This window comes from Lacerta agilis, chromosome 17 (assembly GCF_009819535.1).
Source record: "Lacerta agilis isolate rLacAgi1 chromosome 17, rLacAgi1.pri, whole genome shotgun sequence".
Lineage (NCBI taxonomy): Eukaryota > Metazoa > Chordata > Lepidosauria > Squamata > Lacertidae > Lacerta > Lacerta agilis.
The window spans coordinates 35,324,007-35,340,677 of record NC_046328.1 but is presented as its reverse complement, the minus strand read 5'-3'; the positions used below and the strand labels follow the sequence as shown (position 1 = coordinate 35,340,677).

At 49.2% G+C, this 16,671-nt stretch overlaps 1 protein-coding gene across 1 annotated transcript in view; it reads right to left on the bottom strand.

Moving 5' to 3' along the window:
* VPS45 (vacuolar protein sorting 45 homolog) overlaps positions 1-12,941 on the bottom strand; it is a 39,480-nt gene extending 26,539 nt beyond the window's left edge. Inside the window, exons 1-9 of the mRNA XM_033135858.1 lie at positions 12,788-12,941; positions 10,880-11,014; positions 9,844-9,904; positions 8,813-8,892; positions 7,558-7,626; positions 6,072-6,209; positions 3,421-3,531; positions 1,945-2,079; positions 221-334 (exon numbers count right to left, since the gene is read on the bottom strand). Of these exons, the coding sequence (XP_032991749.1) occupies positions 221-334; positions 1,945-2,079; positions 3,421-3,531; positions 6,072-6,209; positions 7,558-7,626; positions 8,813-8,892; positions 9,844-9,904; positions 10,880-11,014; positions 12,788-12,880 (936 nt within the window). The 5' untranslated portion in view covers positions 12,881-12,941. The remainder of the gene's footprint in view (positions 1-220; positions 335-1,944; positions 2,080-3,420; positions 3,532-6,071; positions 6,210-7,557; positions 7,627-8,812; positions 8,893-9,843; positions 9,905-10,879; positions 11,015-12,787) is intronic.
* Positions 12,942-16,671: the final 3,730 nt, after the last annotated feature.

Genomic DNA, 16,671 nt, shown 5'->3' with positions numbered 1-16,671 from the left:
CCAGATGGGCGGGGTATAAATAAATTATTATTATTATTATTATTATTATTATTATTATTATTATTATTACTTGACCTTCCTGGTTTCTGATCTGTCCTGTCAGTCTCGCCATTTCTGCATATTCCATTAACTTGGCCTGCCATTCCCCCCGGGCCCAAACCCTTGCAAGCTCCCTCTTCCTGGGCAAGCATTTGCTGAGGGCCTTTCCCTTCCAAGCTACCTTCATGTCTGCGATGGACTCCAGCTTCTGCTGCTCTTTGGGCTTCCTCCGCTGGAAGTCTTCCATCAGGTTCTTGATGTTGCTGCCGATTTCCGCAAAGTTTAGGTACATGTTCTGCAAACGAGAAAAAGCAGCGGATCGAAGGAAACGTCAGGAGAGTCTGGATGCTGCTGGAGGAAGCCGGGGGGGGGCAGCATCTAATCCAGCATCCTACAGGTAAAGGGACCCCTGACCATTAGGTTCAGCTGCGAACGACTCTGGGGTTGCGGCGCTCATCTCGCGTTACTGGCCAAGGGAGCCGGCGTACAGCTTCGGGGTCATGTGGCCAGCATGACAAAGCCGCTTCTGGCGAAACCAGAGCAGTGCACGGAAACACCGTTTACCTTCCCGCCGGAGCGGTACCTATTTATCTTCTTGCACTGCGTGCTTTCAAACTGCTAGGTTGGCAGAAGCAGGGACCGAGCAACGGGAGCTCACCCTGTTGCGGGGATTTGAACTGCCGACCTTCCGATCGGCAAGCCCTAGGCTCTGTGGTTTAGACCACTGCGCCACCCACATCCCATCCTACAGACCGGCCCCCAAAATACTTTTTTTCCTTTGAAATGGTTTGTATTTGATTTAACATATATAATTTTATATCCATACCAAATACACATCCATATAAAGAGATTACTCTGAATCTCAGGACTTCTCTCCCATCCCTTCTATGGGTCCTATTGTCAACATTTTCAACTGCATATTATTTCATAATCTCTATTTTATATCTACAGTGGCACCCTCGTTCCTCAAACTTAATCTGTTCCGGAAGTCCGTTCCAAAACCAAAGCGTTCCAAAACCAAGGCGCGCTTTCCCATAGAAAGTAATGCAAAGTGGATTAATCCGTTCCAGGCTTTTAAAAAACAACCCCCAAAACAGCAATTTAACATGAATTTTACTATCTAACGAGACCGTTGATCCGTAAAATGAAAGCAGCAGACAATGTACTGCAGTCACACAATCAATCAGTCAATCAATCAGTAGCTGAACTGGGTTGCACACAGTCACAAAAACAAAAACGTAAGAGCCGCAAAAACAAAAATGCAAAATAAGTATCAAAAACAGATGGACCTCAGTGTAACACTCAAAATGGAAGTGTGGCACTCAAAATGGAGCACGTTTGGCTTCTGAAAAACGTTCGCAAATTGGAACATTTACTTCCGGGTTCTCAGTGTTTGGGTTCTAAGTTGTTTGAGTACCAAGGCGTCTGAGAACCAAGGGACCACTGTATCCATATAGTCCATAGTATTTGCTCCATTACAAGTGAGATTAAAATCCTGCTAATGTTTTCATCTGCTTACAGTGGTTTCCCAAATAAATTATAATTTCCCCCCCATTCTTTATTGAATTTCTTGTCTTCTTGGCCCCTGAGCTTTCCAGTCAGTTTTGCCATTTCGGCGTAGTCTTAACAGCTTGGTTTGCCATTCCTCTCTGGCAGGGACTCTTTCTTCTTTCCATCTCTGGGCTAATAGCATTTCTGCTGCTGTTGTCGCATACATAAAGAGTCTTTTCTGTTCCTTTGGGATATCAGTACCTATAATTCCTAACAAAAAGGCTTCTGGGCTGTTGTTTTTACAAAAGTTAATTAAAACATTTTTTTCAGTTCATTATATATCATTTCCCAGAAAGCCTTTATTACCCTACACGACCACCACGTGTGATAAAAGGTACCTTCCGAAAGACTTACGTTGGCGTAAAACTCGTCGTTCTCGGCCGACAAGACCACCTCCCGGAGGTCTTTACTTATTCCCGGGACTCGCGAGAGATCGATGCGGTTGTTGTTAATCCCGAGCAGCTCGTGGACCATTGCCTGATATGTCCACTACGAAGAGAGGAAAAGAGAGTCACAGCAGAAGGAAGAAAAGTTCCAAAACTTATAGGGGAAGGATCACTGGGACCTTCGCAGGCAGAAGGACCCCAGTTCAACCCTGCTGGCATCTCTAAACATCTCCATCTGAAACCCCGGAGAGCTGCTGCCTGCCAGTGTTGGTAATGCCGACCCAGATGGACCAGTTGCGCTTGGTTTGCTGCTGCTGTTGTGAGTGTCTGGGAAGACCGCTCCCTCCTCCAGCCAACTCCATCGGGCCTAGGAGGCGGGCCTACACTCAACCGCCACAGCTTAAGAGGCGCCGAGAAGGACAGCCTCGGCTCTTGCTCTGTAAATTATTATTGTTTGTATAATGTATTTTACATTGTAATGTAGCCAAAGCAAATTCCAAGTATATTGAAAAATGTACTTGGCCAATAAATTATTATTCTATTCTATTCTATTCTATTCTATTCTATTCTATTCTATTCTATTCTATTCTAGTGTTGGGGCAGGCCAGCAATAAATCACACGGAGTAGCAGAACACTTTATCAAAAGAAACAAGGTGTGCTCGGGAGTGCCAGGCCTAATGAGCACAGCAACCCTTCTTTGTAGGTTGAACAGGGCCGTCTTTAGCATATGCACCGCCGGGGTCCAAAGATCCGCCCAGCGCCCCGAAATTTAGTTAATTTCATGTGCACGGCACCGCTGAGAATGACAAGTGCCGTTGTGGAGTCTGAGAAGCACCGCCGTTGTGAATGACAAGCGCCACCGCTGGCGCAACGCGTCTTTGGTAAATGAGCCCACAAAGTCAAAAGTCCTTTGGTGAAACAGTAGGTATACATTTCGGTAATACCTAGGTATATATGTATTTTGTTTTTCTAGCTTGATCAAAATTATTTATTATTTCATAACAGGTAGATAGTTAAGAGCTTCGGCGGCTTCAGGGACGGGCACCGGGCGCCCCCCAGAATTTAGCGCCCGGGTGCCCCGCACCCCTGGCACCACTGGGTAAAGACAGCCCTACAGGGTTTTTCCCAAGCAATCTGAGACTATGCCGGCATACCGGCCTTTGCTCCTCCCGTTTCATGCCTCTCCTGGTCCTGGGAGGCCAGGAGGGAGGGGAGCTTGCTGCAGCAGGAGGGGAAGACACCTGTGCCTCTCATCTCTGCCTCTAGGCCTCCCTCCTCTCCTGCTTCTGCCTCTGGATTGCTCTCTGCCACAGACTCTCCGCTCACTAAGATCTATTACCTCTCCGGCTTCCGACACCTCCTCCTCCTCCCAGGTATAAGGCAGATACACAGATTCCCATTTAAAGACAGCTTCAAGGCGACGGAGAGGAATGAGACTCTCACCTGGTTCAGGAGCGGAGTGATGGCGTCATCCGAGCGGTCCAGGAGCAGCAGCAACGGGGGGACTTCGGTGCGACGGAAGTCAAAAAGCTCATACTCTTTCGTGATCACTTGCTGTTTGGAGGGGAGGAATGCAAGAGGCTAGCCAAGTAGTTAAGGTGTGGAAAGGCCCTCTGCACAGGGACTGCAAACTTATTTTTTCTACCCCGACACTGGAAGGCGAAAAAAGACTCGCCTGTGTCTTTTTTGGGCTCAGTGGGAGAGCATCTGCTCGTCTTGCAGGTTCAATCCCCAGGGGCATCTCCAGCGAGACCCCTGCCTGAAACCTAGAGAGCCACTGCTGCCAGTCAGTGTAGGCCAGGGGTCGGCAACCCGCGGCTCCGGAGCCGCATGTGGCTCTTTTACACCTTTGCCGCGGCTCCGGAGGCTGAGGGCGCTGTTGCTGTGCTGCTCTGCTCATGCGCCGTGCCTCGTTTCTGCCAGCGCAGGCGCAGCAGCAGACAGCAGCAGTTTCCCTCCTTGGCGCCTGTATCGGAGGTGCGGCTGCTGCTGCTGGCCTGGAGCTGCTGCTGGCTGCTGCGTCGAGGCGACGACGAGGTAGGCAGCTGCGGGCTGGGCCAGGGGCGGCGGGTGGCGGGCGAGGGCGAGGGGGGAAGCCCTCTTTTAAAAAATGGTCCTTTTAAAAAATGTCTTGCCTGCCTGCCTTCCGTGGACTCCTCCTTTAAATCAAGCAAAGTGCTTGCTATTGCCACCCACCTTTGTCTTGATGAAACTTCTGACACTTTGAGTGGCGACACTTCGGGTTCCTGCAGCCCCCCATCCTGGCTAGCGATGCTCCGGCTTTGTCTTACAACCCCCCCACCTCCTGCCACCCCCTCATCACCCTATGACCCTTTCCTTCCTTCAGCCACTGCCCTTTCCAGGCTGCGGGGGTGGGGAGGAGATGGGGGGGCAGGGAGGCTGCTGTTGTGCAGTGGAAACAGCTTGACAGGAAGGGACATGGGGTGGCGGGGGGGGGGCATTTGCTGTGCTGCTTTTGTAGCCCCAGAGCAGGAGAATACAGACACCTTTGCAGAGGGGGAGGGGATTTTGAATGGGGAGGTGTGGGTCGCAATGGTTTTGCGGCTCCCAGTTTGTTTTTCCCCCCTTCGGAAACGGGTCCAAGTGGCTCTTTTTGTCTTAAAGGTTGCAGACCCCTGGTGTAGGCAATACAGATAGATGGGCTCCGAGTTCAAATAAAACAGGGTTTTCGTTTTAATAAACATACAACCCAAATAGCAAAATAGAACTTCATGCGACAAGCACATGTAAATGAAACCGAACCAAACAAAAGGCTGGCACGGGATGTTACAATGATGGAAGCTGGTTATCCAGATATTTGCAGTAAGATACAGGCAGGTAAGTGCAAGGTGCCGTCCTAAGAAATCTCGTGACTTGCAAGATATAGAGAAACACAACAGCGGAGACCTCCAGGGGCACAAGGACTGCCGAGAATAAAACGCTCTGTGTTACACCGAGAAACACTTCCAAACAATTGGATCAGAGCTTTCCAAACTTTTCATGTCGACGACACACTTTTTAGACACGCATCACTTCGTGACACGGTAATTCAGTTTTACTAGCAAGCCAGAGGTTAAACTAACCCGTTTCTAAACCTGGGAGGAGGGAGAGGAGCGTCTGTGTGAGACAACACACCTGCCCACTGCTACTGACACACAAAACATGTTGTGACACACGGTTAGGAACGCTCTGGATTACATGTTACTTATCCCTAGTTCCTTGAGAGACCCATGGAGGGGAGGAAAGTTTAGGTACATGTTCTGCAAACGAGAAAAAGCAGCGGATCAAAGGAAACGTCAGGAGAGTCTGGATGCTGCTGGAGGAAGCCAAGGGGGGCACCAGCATCTCGTCCAGCATCCTACAGGTAAAGGTAAACGGACCCCTGACCATTAGGTCCAGTCGCGAACGACTCTGGGGTTGCAACGCTCATCTCGCTTTATTGGCCGAAGGAGCCGGCACACAGCTTCCGGGTCATGTGGCCAGCATGACTAAGCCGCTTCTGGCGAAACCAGAGCAGCGCACGGAAACGCCATTTACCTTCCCGCTGTAGCGGTACCTATTTATCTACTTGCACTTTGACATACCTTTGAACTGCTAGGTTGGCAGGAACTGGGACCGAGCAACGGGAGCTCACCCCGTCGCGGGGATTCGAACTGCCGACCTTCCGATCGGCAAGCCCTAGGCTCTGTGGTTTAGACCACAGCGCCACCCACGTCCCATCCTACAGAGCGGACCCCAAAAGACTTTTTTTCCTTTGAAATGGTTTGTATTTGATTTTGCATATATAATTTTATATCCACACCAAATACACATCCATATAAAGAGATTACTCTGAATCTCAGGACTTCTCTCCCAGGCGAGCTTCAGGGGCGGGCACCTGGTGCCTCCCAGAATTAAAGACAGCCCTGCCCATGAGGCAGTTGTGGGGACTAAGTCCCGTAGTCTCCGGGGTTTTTCCTAAGCAAATAGTGCTTTACGATTTATCGCATTCCCTTTTGTTGTGCACTGCCCTGATGATGTCTTTAAAAAAAACAAACGCCCAAATAATTCACTAGGCAGTGTCATATAAATACTTTTACTAAACAAGAACCAACCTTGACGCACTCTGCCAGCCTCTTGGATGGTTCAGAAGAGAGCTGGTAGCGGATCATGGGGCATTTCTTCAGGGACAGGAGCAGAGCGGTCAAGCCTTGGGTGGTCCTGGAGAGCTGAGCCGGGTCCCAGCTGTGGCCCTAAAAAACAACAACGGCGAAAAGATCAAGGAGAGCCGAGCAAGGCCTGTTTGGTTTGTTTCATTTATTACATTTGTACCCCGCCACCTGAAGATCACGGGGAGGTTCGTGACATACAAATGAAACATAAATATACGCAACAAAAGCGGCCAGCACCCTGCTTAGGCGGTCCCCCTGGAGCAGCCGCAGAACCATAAAGGTAAAGGTAAGGGGACCCCTGGATAGTTAAGTCCAGTCAAAGGGGACTATGGGGCTGAGGCACTCATCTCGCTTTCAGGCCGAGGGAGCCAGCATTTGTCCACAGAAAGATTTTCTGGGTCATGGCTAAACCGCTTGTGGCGCAATGGGACACCATGACGGAAACCAGAGCGCAAGGAAACACCGTCTACCTTCCCGCCACAGCGGTACCTATTTATCTACTTGCACTGGCGTGCTTTCGAACTGCTAAGTTGGCAGGAGCTGGGACTGAGCAACGGGAGCTCACAGCCAGGGGCGGAGGAAGCCTTCTCAGTACCCGGGGCGGCGACCGGAGGCACCCCTAGGGGCGGGGCATCGTGGTGTCACGTTGTGACGTCACGACGCAACGTCACTGCGGCTCTGCCCCAGCAGCGGGGAAAAAAGCCCTTTAAAAAAAAGCAAAGCAAAGGCAAGCAGCCTGCTTGCCTTGCCTTTTCTTTTTTTTTTAAAGGGCTTTTCTCCCCGCTGCCGGGTGGAGCCGCCCGCAGGGGCGAGGAGGGCCAGCGAGGATGGGGGGGGGGTCACCCTTGTGACAAGCGTGACACCCCTCCTCCTTGCGGGCCGCCCCAGCAGCTCCGCCCCGGCAGCGGGGAGAAAAGCCATTTAACAACAAAAAAAAATGGAAAGCAGGCGCCGACGGCTGGCTAAGCCAGCCAGCAAGCAAGCCACCGCGCACCGAGCGATGCTTTCAGTGGTGGCGATCGTGGGGGGTGGTGCCCCCACCTCAAGTGTCACCCCCACCCCAGGGCGCTGGCCGGGGCGGCCCGCCCCCTGCCCCCTCGCTACGCCCCTGATCACATCATCATGGGGATTCGAACGGCCAACCTGATCAGCAAGCCCAAGAGGCTCAGTGGTTTAGACCACAGTGCCACCCGCGTTGGAAGGGACCCTGAGGGTCATCTGGTCCAACCCCCTGCGCCGCACCCATGACAAGACGGCCACCCAACCTCTCTCGCTCCTCTAGAACGAAACATCTTGCCTAGACTGCTGCTAGGTGACTTTTGACGCCTCCACCCGCACCAGACATTTGACGCAGTTATCACACCCCTTTGGGCGCTGAGAGTCGTGAGGAGGCCTGGAAGTTGCCGGGTTTCCCCTCACGCCACCTTACCTGACAGGAGACGGAGATGTTGAGAGAGAACACGTGCGGGTTCACGGCGATGTAGTCTCCGTAGAATTCCTGCCAGGCGAGAAGCGGGAGAGACTCGGTGTCACAGCGATGCCCGAGAAGCTATTTAACGCCGGTGACCAGGCCCGGTGTCAACGTGCGGCAAAGTGAGGTGGGTGTAAAGCACGGGCAGACAACTCAAGGGTTTGTCGCTGCTTCAAGGAGAACAGGATTGCCTTCCTAAAGAGGTAGGGCCAGGGGAGAGTCTCAAGGGTCTGGGGGGCTGCATTAGATAGTTGCACCAAATTATACTAGTTACAGGTAGGTAGCCGTGTTTGTCTGCCGTAGTCGACACAAAATAAAAATTTAAAAAAATCCTTCCAGTAGCACCTTAGAGACCAACTAAGTTTGTTCTTGGTATGAGCTTCCGTGTGCATGCACACTTCTTCAGATGCACTGAAACAGAAGTCACCAGACCCTTAAATATAGTGAGGGAGTGGTATTACTCAGAAGGGTGGTGGGAATAATAATAATAATTTATTATTTGTACCCCGCCCATGTGGCTGGGTCTCCCCAGCCACTCTGGGCGGCTTCCATCAAATATTAAAATACATTTAAAATACATTTAAAATATCACAGAGATGGTGAAACTTACTGGAAGGATAAGAAATCAACACAACAAACTTTTTATAAAGGAATAGAAACGGTTTATGGAATATTTACAGTTAAATTGTAAACAGATAAGAAGATTGACAGGATTATTGTAATAACCTGCAGTTTCATAAGAGTACAGTGGTACCTCGGAAGTCGAATGGAATCCGTTCCAGAAGTCCATTCGACTTCCTAAACATTTGGAAACCAAGGTGTGGCTTCTGATTGGCTGCAGGAAGGTCCTGCAGCCAATCGGAAGCCGTGTCGGACATTCGGTTTCCAAAAGAACGTTCGCAAACCGGAACACTCCCTTCCGGTTTTGCGGTGTTCGGGAGCCAAAATGTTCGACTCGCAAGGCATTCGGGTTCCAAGGTACGACTGTATATATTTTAAGAAGATGAACAAATGAGTAAATTAATTTGGATATGCAGAAGATGTTAAAAATAAATTTAAGGAACCGCAGAAAGTGGGGGAAGGAAGTCAAGTTTACAAATGTCGATACGATTTTAAAATTAGTGGAATGTATAAACCTGAAAAGTATAAATAATTTTAAAAAAACGAAGCCAAGAGACTTCCCAGACTTGTGGCTTGTTGACCGTAGATTTACCTGGACTTCTGCAACAACTTCCTGCTCGTCGGCCTCGGCCAGAGACTTGACATTGCTTTTGCTGATGACATTGCTGAAATCTGGAAGGAGGCAGGGAGAGAAAAGCAGCCGGATAAGCGACGGATGGAAGGGGGAAACAACGGTCGCTGGGTGGAATGTGGGTCTGTTCCACAGTGAGCCCTATCCGCTCTTCCCTTTCTCCCCATCAAGGTCTTCCAGGAGCTAGGCCAAAATCAGCCTTTTGCTGCAAAACAAGCAGCTGTTCGGCTCCATCGGGGTGATTGCATAAGCCGAGGACGACCTCTAGAGGCCTGTTTGGGTCAGCTCACGCCATCCCCAAATAACCAAACGTTTGTGGTTAATGCGGCCTGTGGAACGCCCTCCCATCAGATGTCAAGGAAATAAACAACTATCGAACGTTTAGAATAGGCACCCCCAACCTGCAGCCCTCCAGATGTTTTGGCTTACAACTCCCATGATCCCTAGCTAACAGGACCAGTGGTCATGGATGATGGGAATTGTAGTCCAAAACATCTAGAGGGCCGAAGGTTGGGGATGCCTGTTTTAGAAGACATCAGAAGGCTGCCCTGTTTAGGGAAGCTTTTAATATTTGATGAATCATTGTATTTTAATATTCTGCTGGAAGCTGCCCAGAGTGGCTGGGGAAACCCAGCCAGATGGGCGGGGTATGTATGTCTGTATATGTATGTATGCATAAATAAATATTATTATTATTATTATTATTATTATTAAACGTGTGAGGGGAGAATTTATTTTTATTTTTTGCATTTCTATGACACCTTCTTCTCCAAGCAGCTCAAGGTGATGCTCCCCCACTTCTCATGCACTCTCCACAACAACCCTGTGAGGCAGGTTAGGCTGAGAGACGGCAGGGACTGGCCCGAGGGGACACCCAGGGAACTTCAGGACCAAGTGGGGGATTTGAACCCTAGTCTCTCCCAGGTCCAGCTCTAACCACTACGCCGCGCTGCCAGGAAAACGCAACACACCTAGAGGCTTTCCGTACTTACAAATAAAATAGGTGCTGTACTTCGGACGCCGCAGCTCCTGGATGAGGTAATCCACGTTTTCCTGAAAGGACAACCCATGCAGAAACCACAGTGAGGCGAGAAATCAAGTCCTTTAACCAGTTACGGAAAGCAAAGTATTTCATCTTACACCTGGTAATTTTGAAGTTGTTTTATATAGCTATATATTTGATTGCCGTCGCCCGCCCTTAGCGTTTGAAACAGGGTGGATAAAAATCAATGTTTTTTTTAAAAAAAATGAAAATAAATAAATCAAAAAATCGGATTTTTAAACAAAATTAAATTGGATTTTTAAATAAAATTCTTTGGAGGAAAAATCTTTCTAAAGATAGTTTTCTATTCAAGTTACATTATACTCCACAAACTATTCATCAGGAAATAAGCATTTGAGTTTTTCATGTGTGCTGAAACTCAGTCTAAGTTTTTTTTTTTTTTGTTAATCGTTCAACCACATCAGTTAACAAACATGGATACATATGCTATAATGTTATTGTTTTAGTTAAATAAATTGTTTAAATTGTTATTAAGGAAGTGATTATTTTTCTCCTTCCCATAAAGTACAGTAGCAGGAAAGTTGTCCAAATATAAACAGTTAACTTATTAAACCTCACAATAATGTCATAATTTTCTGTCAGTGTGTTTCAAATAGTATAACCAAATCAGTGATTTTTGATGTAACTGCAAAAAACTACTCTGAAAATTTATTATTCCAAAAATGAAACCTTCATCTGGTTGCGAATATTAAGATTTTACCAGCAAGAATGAGTCTTTCTGTTAAAAAATATATGATCCAAATCAAGTCTTACTGACTAGTGATTTAAATCAATTTGATTTAAATCGATTTGATTTAAATCGATTTGATTTAAATCAAATCCACCCTGGTTTGAAATCAATAAACATGCAAGCTCCCAGTGACGTGTATGGCTGGTGGGGAGAGATGATGGTTGCAGGAGCCCAGAACATCTGGATGGCTCCCCCAGACTTTCCCCCACCTCTGGCACCTTGTGCCTTGTCTCACCTTGGTGGGCCGCAGGAAGCAGAGGGCCTTCAGGTGCTTCATGTTCTCACGGTTGGCTGAATCGATGCGCTCAAAGAGGTACACCTCCTTCTGCAGGATCTCAGACTGCGTGTACACCATGCTCACGATACTGGTCTGCGAGCAGCGTGGATAAAAATCAACGTCAAAGGGATAAACAACTATCTGAGTTTTAGAACAAAATAAAAAATTCTTTCCAGTAGCACCTTAGAGACCAACTAAGTTTGTTCTTTTATATGCCTGTTGTCTTTGTCCATGGAGTTTTCTTGGCAGAGATACTGGAGTGGCTTGCCAGTTCCTCCTCCAGGTAGTAATGTACGGAAGTGAGAGCTGGACCATAAAGAAGACTGATCGCCGAAGAATTGATGCTTTTGAATTATGGTGCTGGAGGAGACTCTTGAGAGTCCCATGGACTGCAAGAAGATCAAACCTATCCATTCTGAAGGAAATCAGCCCTGAGTGCTCACTAGAAGGACAGATCCTGAAGTTGAGGCTCCAGTACTTTGGCCACCTCATGAGAAGAGAAGACTCCCTGGAAAAGACCCTGTTGTAGGGAAAGATGGAGGGCACAAGGAGAAGGGGACGACAGAGGATGAGATGGCTGGACAGTGTTCTCGACGCGACTAGCATGAGTTTGGCCAAACTGCGAGAGGCAGTGAAGGATAGGCGTGCCTGGCGTGCTCTGGTCCATGGGGTCACGAAGAGTCAGACACGACTGAACGACTGAACAACAACAACAACAAGTTTGTTCTTGGTATGAGCTTTTGTGTGCATGCACACGAAAGCTCATACCAAGAACAAACTTAGTTGGTCTCTAAGGTGCTACTGGAAAGAATTTTTTATTTTGTTTTGACCATGGCAGACCAACACGGCTACCCACCTGTAACTGAGTTTTAGAAGACATCTGAAGGCAGCCCTGCTTAGGGAAGCTTTTAATATCTGATGAATTATTGTATTTTAATCTTTTGTTGGAAGCGGCCCAGAATGGCTTGGGAAACCCAGCCAGATGGGTGGGGTATAAATAAAATTATTATTATTATTATTATTATTAAGAGAGGGTCTTCCTCTGAAGGACTCCGATGTTGCAGGACTCAAACCCCCACCCTCACCCCTGGCCGTGTCAGGCTTGCTGCGAGCTGGAGTCCAGCACCATCTCGGGGGCCATGGAGACCCAAAGGAGGGCAGTGCGGTCCATTAGAGCAGGGAGTCTCCGGATTACAAAACTGCCGAGTTAGAAGGGACACCCCCGCCCCAAAGGCCATCAAGTCCAACGCCCTGCACTCATGGGAAAGAAAGATCCCACACGCATTGTGCCCAATTGAAATGAGAAAAGACAACAGGTCAGTGCAGCGAATTAAGTGGGATGTTGCAAGCCTGCAGACATCACTTTTAGCAAAGCCCCAACCAACAGCTGCAACATAGAATCACCAGAGAACTTTGCCTGTCACCCTGAATTCCATCCAGAAGATCCTGGGTTCGAATTCCAGTGGCTTCTCCTCCCTGAAGCTCTGGGCAGCCACTGCCAGACGGTGAAGACATTACTGAGCCCCCATGGGCCAATGATCTCAGTACAAGTCACCTTCACCTGCTCACCTGTTCAAATCAGTCCGTTTAGAACCCCCCTGAGGACTGGGATCTTGATTTTAGTTTTAGGGGACGGGCTGGATCTGAGTGCCAGAGCCCCCGTTTCGCATGCAAAATATCCCCGGCTGGTTCCCTGAAGAGCTGGGGGAATTACCCCTGCCCTGAAACCCCGGAGAGCCGCCGCTGCTGCTGCTGCTGCTGCTGCTGCTGCTGCTGCTGCCAGCCATTGCTGGCAACACTGGGCTGGATGGAAGCAAGGATACCTGGCAGGTTCTTCCGTTCCTCCCTCCCCCTTTCCGAGCTCACCGTCTCTTTGTCCATCAGAAGCACCTTCATGCCTGTCCCGCTTTCCTCGATCATCTTGGCGATGTACTGCTTGACTGCAAACACCACGTTCATTTTCCCTCTCGGTACAAACGCCTCCGACGCCCCTTAATTTTTTTTGCAACGAAATGCAACTAAACAGGACACCCCCCCCCCCTTTTTTCTTTTTCCTCTTCCTCCTTTCTTCCTTGCACCAAGCCGGGAAGCTACCCAATTTCGCTTCCTCTCTCTTGGCTCTTGCAAACCTGGGAGCTGTAGTTCTCCAGCTGACTCGGCTGCAGCTGCAGGGAGAGGGAGACTACATCTCCCAGAAGCCTCCGCCCAGCTGCCGCCGCCTCCCGGGCTGCCGCTGCAAAGGCTGGTTTGGAAAGGAGCAAAACCTCATTCGGTGTTTCCGCAGCGCGCCGAGAGATGGCGCTTTCAGACCGGAGGAGTCGCTGAGCGAGTTTCCTTTTCTTCCTTTTTTTCTGCTTGGGAGATACTATGCTCAGCTGAAAACCCCAGGAGAAGAGGCTGGTCTTGGGTTCGGATCCTGCCGGTGGGTTTCCCATGGGGGCATCTGGTGAGAACAGGATGCGGGGACTAGATGCATAGCTGTCAACTTTCCCTTTTTTGTGGGAAATCCCCTTATTTCAGCGCCGTTTCCCATTGCAAAAAAAGGGAAAGTTGACAGCTATGGCTGTTTCCCAATGCAAAAAAAAAAAAGGAAGGTTGACAGCTCTGACTAGATGAGCCCCCTTTGGCCTGAACCTTACCTCCCTTACACACGGAAATTAAGTACTTTTCTTCCCAGGGAGAGACCAGATTTAGGTTTGATGAGGCCCTAAGCTACGGAAGGTGTCCAGCTGTCAACAACAAATTGTCACTGTTTTTTGTGCTGGATATAAGATATATGGTAATTGATGGACCTAATAGATATCTCAAGCCATTTGCGCATGTTGCCATGCAACCAGTCCATGCAGAATGTAGGCACCCTATATATAGAAATGTGCAAACCAGTGATATTTTAGGGAGCAGGCTAGCAGGCGGGACCCATGACTTACATCATAGGAGCCTACACAAAACAAAACACTCTTGCTGTATGTAGGTTTTCTTTCATTTGTTTTTTATCTTATATTTTGGAAATGCACATCCAGGTTTTCCCCCCTTTACATTTTTGGGGGGCCCTAAGATAGAGTGGGGACCTAAGCTATAGCTTATTTAGCTTATACGTAAATCTGGTACTGGGAGAGACTTAACTTCAGAGTAGGCACAAGCAGCAATGGTGCTGTCAAGCTAAGTTTATGTCCGCAAGCAAGGATTTATCTTAACTGTCCCATGAAATTGTTACCGAATGTGCTTTGTTGAATTTTGGAATTGGAATTACTGTTTTCCTCCCCCTTTACATATTTGTGTTTGTGTGTTTATATAGTTCACATTTATGGCTCAGCTTCCCTCGAAGCATGACGTACATGCTTCTCCCCTCACAACAACCCTGTGAGGTAGGAAGGTTAGGCTAAGAGACAAGGGCAGGCCCAAGGTAACCCAGTAAACAAGGCTGGGTGTAGACGTGAGCCCTGCTCTCCCAGGTCTTATTCCAGCACTCCAACCACTATACCACATTGCCTCTCGGGTGTATTTATCGGGGGTGCGGATCCTCCATCCTGGGAGCTGAATGTGGCCCTCTGTACCTCCCTATCTAGCCCTCTGGGCCCTCACTAAGCCACACCTCTCACTGGCCTTTGCTCCGTGCCCTCAGTAAATGGTTTTGCACGGCTAGAATGTGGGACATGGACGGATCCAGCAGACTCTTCTGATGGTTTTCTTAAGGAATAAGGGTTGTGTCTGGTGCTGGCACTACTCATATTAGAACCACTGAAATCAATGGCCACGACGGGCAATTTAGGTCCATTCATTTCAATGGGTAGAGCCTAGGGCTTGCCGGTCAGAAGGTCTGCAGTTCGAATCCCCGCAACAGGGTGAGCTCCCGTTGTTCGGTCCCAGCTCCTGCCAACCTAGCAGTTCGAAAGCACGTCAAAGTGCAAGTAGATAAATAGGTACCACTCCGGCGGGAAGGTAAACGGCGTTTCCGTGCGCTGCTCTGGTTCGCCAGAAGCGGCTTAGTCATGCTGGCCACATGACCCGGAAGCTGTACGCCAGCTCCCTTGGCCAGTAAAGCGAGATGAGCGCCGCAACCCCAGAGTCGTCCGCGACTGGATCTAACGGTCAGGGGTCCCTTTACCTTTGCCTAATTTCAATGGGTATACGCTGAGTAGAACTTAGTTCGCGGCAAGCTGAACGATTTCATCCTGGCGCAAAAAGCTCAGCTATAGACAGGCAGAGATTGTGCATTGTTTAAGATCGGGAGGACGGCAAACTATTAAACCCGCGAGCTAACATTGTCCTCCTACCCCCCCCCCCCCAAGATGTCTGAAGCTGCAGACAGACGTCCCCGTCGGATTAAACGCCACCTTGGGGCAGATCCCAAAAATAAGCAAGTGACGTCACCGGGGCATGACTTGCTCCTTCTGCGGCACGGTTTGCGTCTCCAGGGCTCAACCACACGCCTCATTCTCGTGTCCCCACAGAAATAAACAGCCGCTGAGAGCAGACAGGGGTCTCCCCCCCCCACAACCCCCTGCTTGGCCGCTGGCAAGTTGTTCGGCTCCTCCCTGCATGGAGGCGCTTCCATTTGCACTGCCTTCGAGAAACTGCCCTCTTGCTAATCTCCTAACATTTTGGGATTAGGTGCTATTCCTGGCATAGCAGGACTGAATTAAAAGAAAGAAAAAAAGGCAGCTTGCGCGTAACAAACCCAAGCCACCTTCACTTCCCCGCCGCTATTTATAGGTTTAGGTGGTTTCATGGATAAATCCTGTTCTCCTGCGCCACTGAAGCAACTCTTGTTTATCTTGCGATGGGCAAACTGCTGCACACAGTACAGTAGTTCCTTCCTGGGTCCTGCTGGGTTTTTACACAGCCATCGTTTTTGCTTCCCCCCCCCCCCAAGCTGCCACGATGGAACTCACTGCTGCAGGAGGCCCTGCCGGCCAGCAGCTTGGACGGCGTCGGAAAGAGAACTGGACAAATATCTCAGACGTCCTGGATAGCCTAGTGGGTTAGAGCGTGGTGCTGGTAACGCCGAGGCTGGCGGTTGGATCCCTGTATGGAATGGCTGCGATATATCCTTGCATTTGCAGGGGGTTGGACTAGATGACCTTCAGGGTGCCCCTTCCAATTCTGTGATCCTACGAAATTCATGGAGGATAAAGGCTGTCGATGGCTCCCTGCCACAATGGCTGTGCTCTGCCTCCACGGTCAGAGGCAGCGATGCCCCTGGATCCCAGTTGCTGGGAATCGAAGGAAAGGAGAGGGATCTTGTGTTCGAATCCTGCTTGCAGGTTTCCCACAGGCATCTGGTTGGTCACTGCGAGAACAGGATGCTGGACTAGAGGGGCCACTGGCCTGATCCAGCAGGACTCTTCTTACATATTTCTAAAAATATCACATCCGTTCCCCCCCACAGGTGTGAGAGTTTTAGTTCAGTAAATCAGCTCCAAATTGCCGCATGAACAAAAGGCCCTGCTAGATTGAACCCCAGCATAATGGCAAACGGCTGCTAGGAAGGAGAGTCTCCCTGAGACCATATCTTTGAAAACCCCGTCGCTAACAATGCTATAAAGGAAACATTTACAAGGAAACAAGGCAGCAATTAAAATGACGAGCCCTTTCCGGATACGATTAAAGCATTTTAAATCACACTAGGCTCCCTGGGGGGGAAAACCCCCGACAAAATGCAATTATGGACCAGATTAACACAGCCTCTGTTTATAAGCCAGCTTGTTGCACTTCCAGCGATTCACGGGGGGGCGGGGGGGGATTTGGTT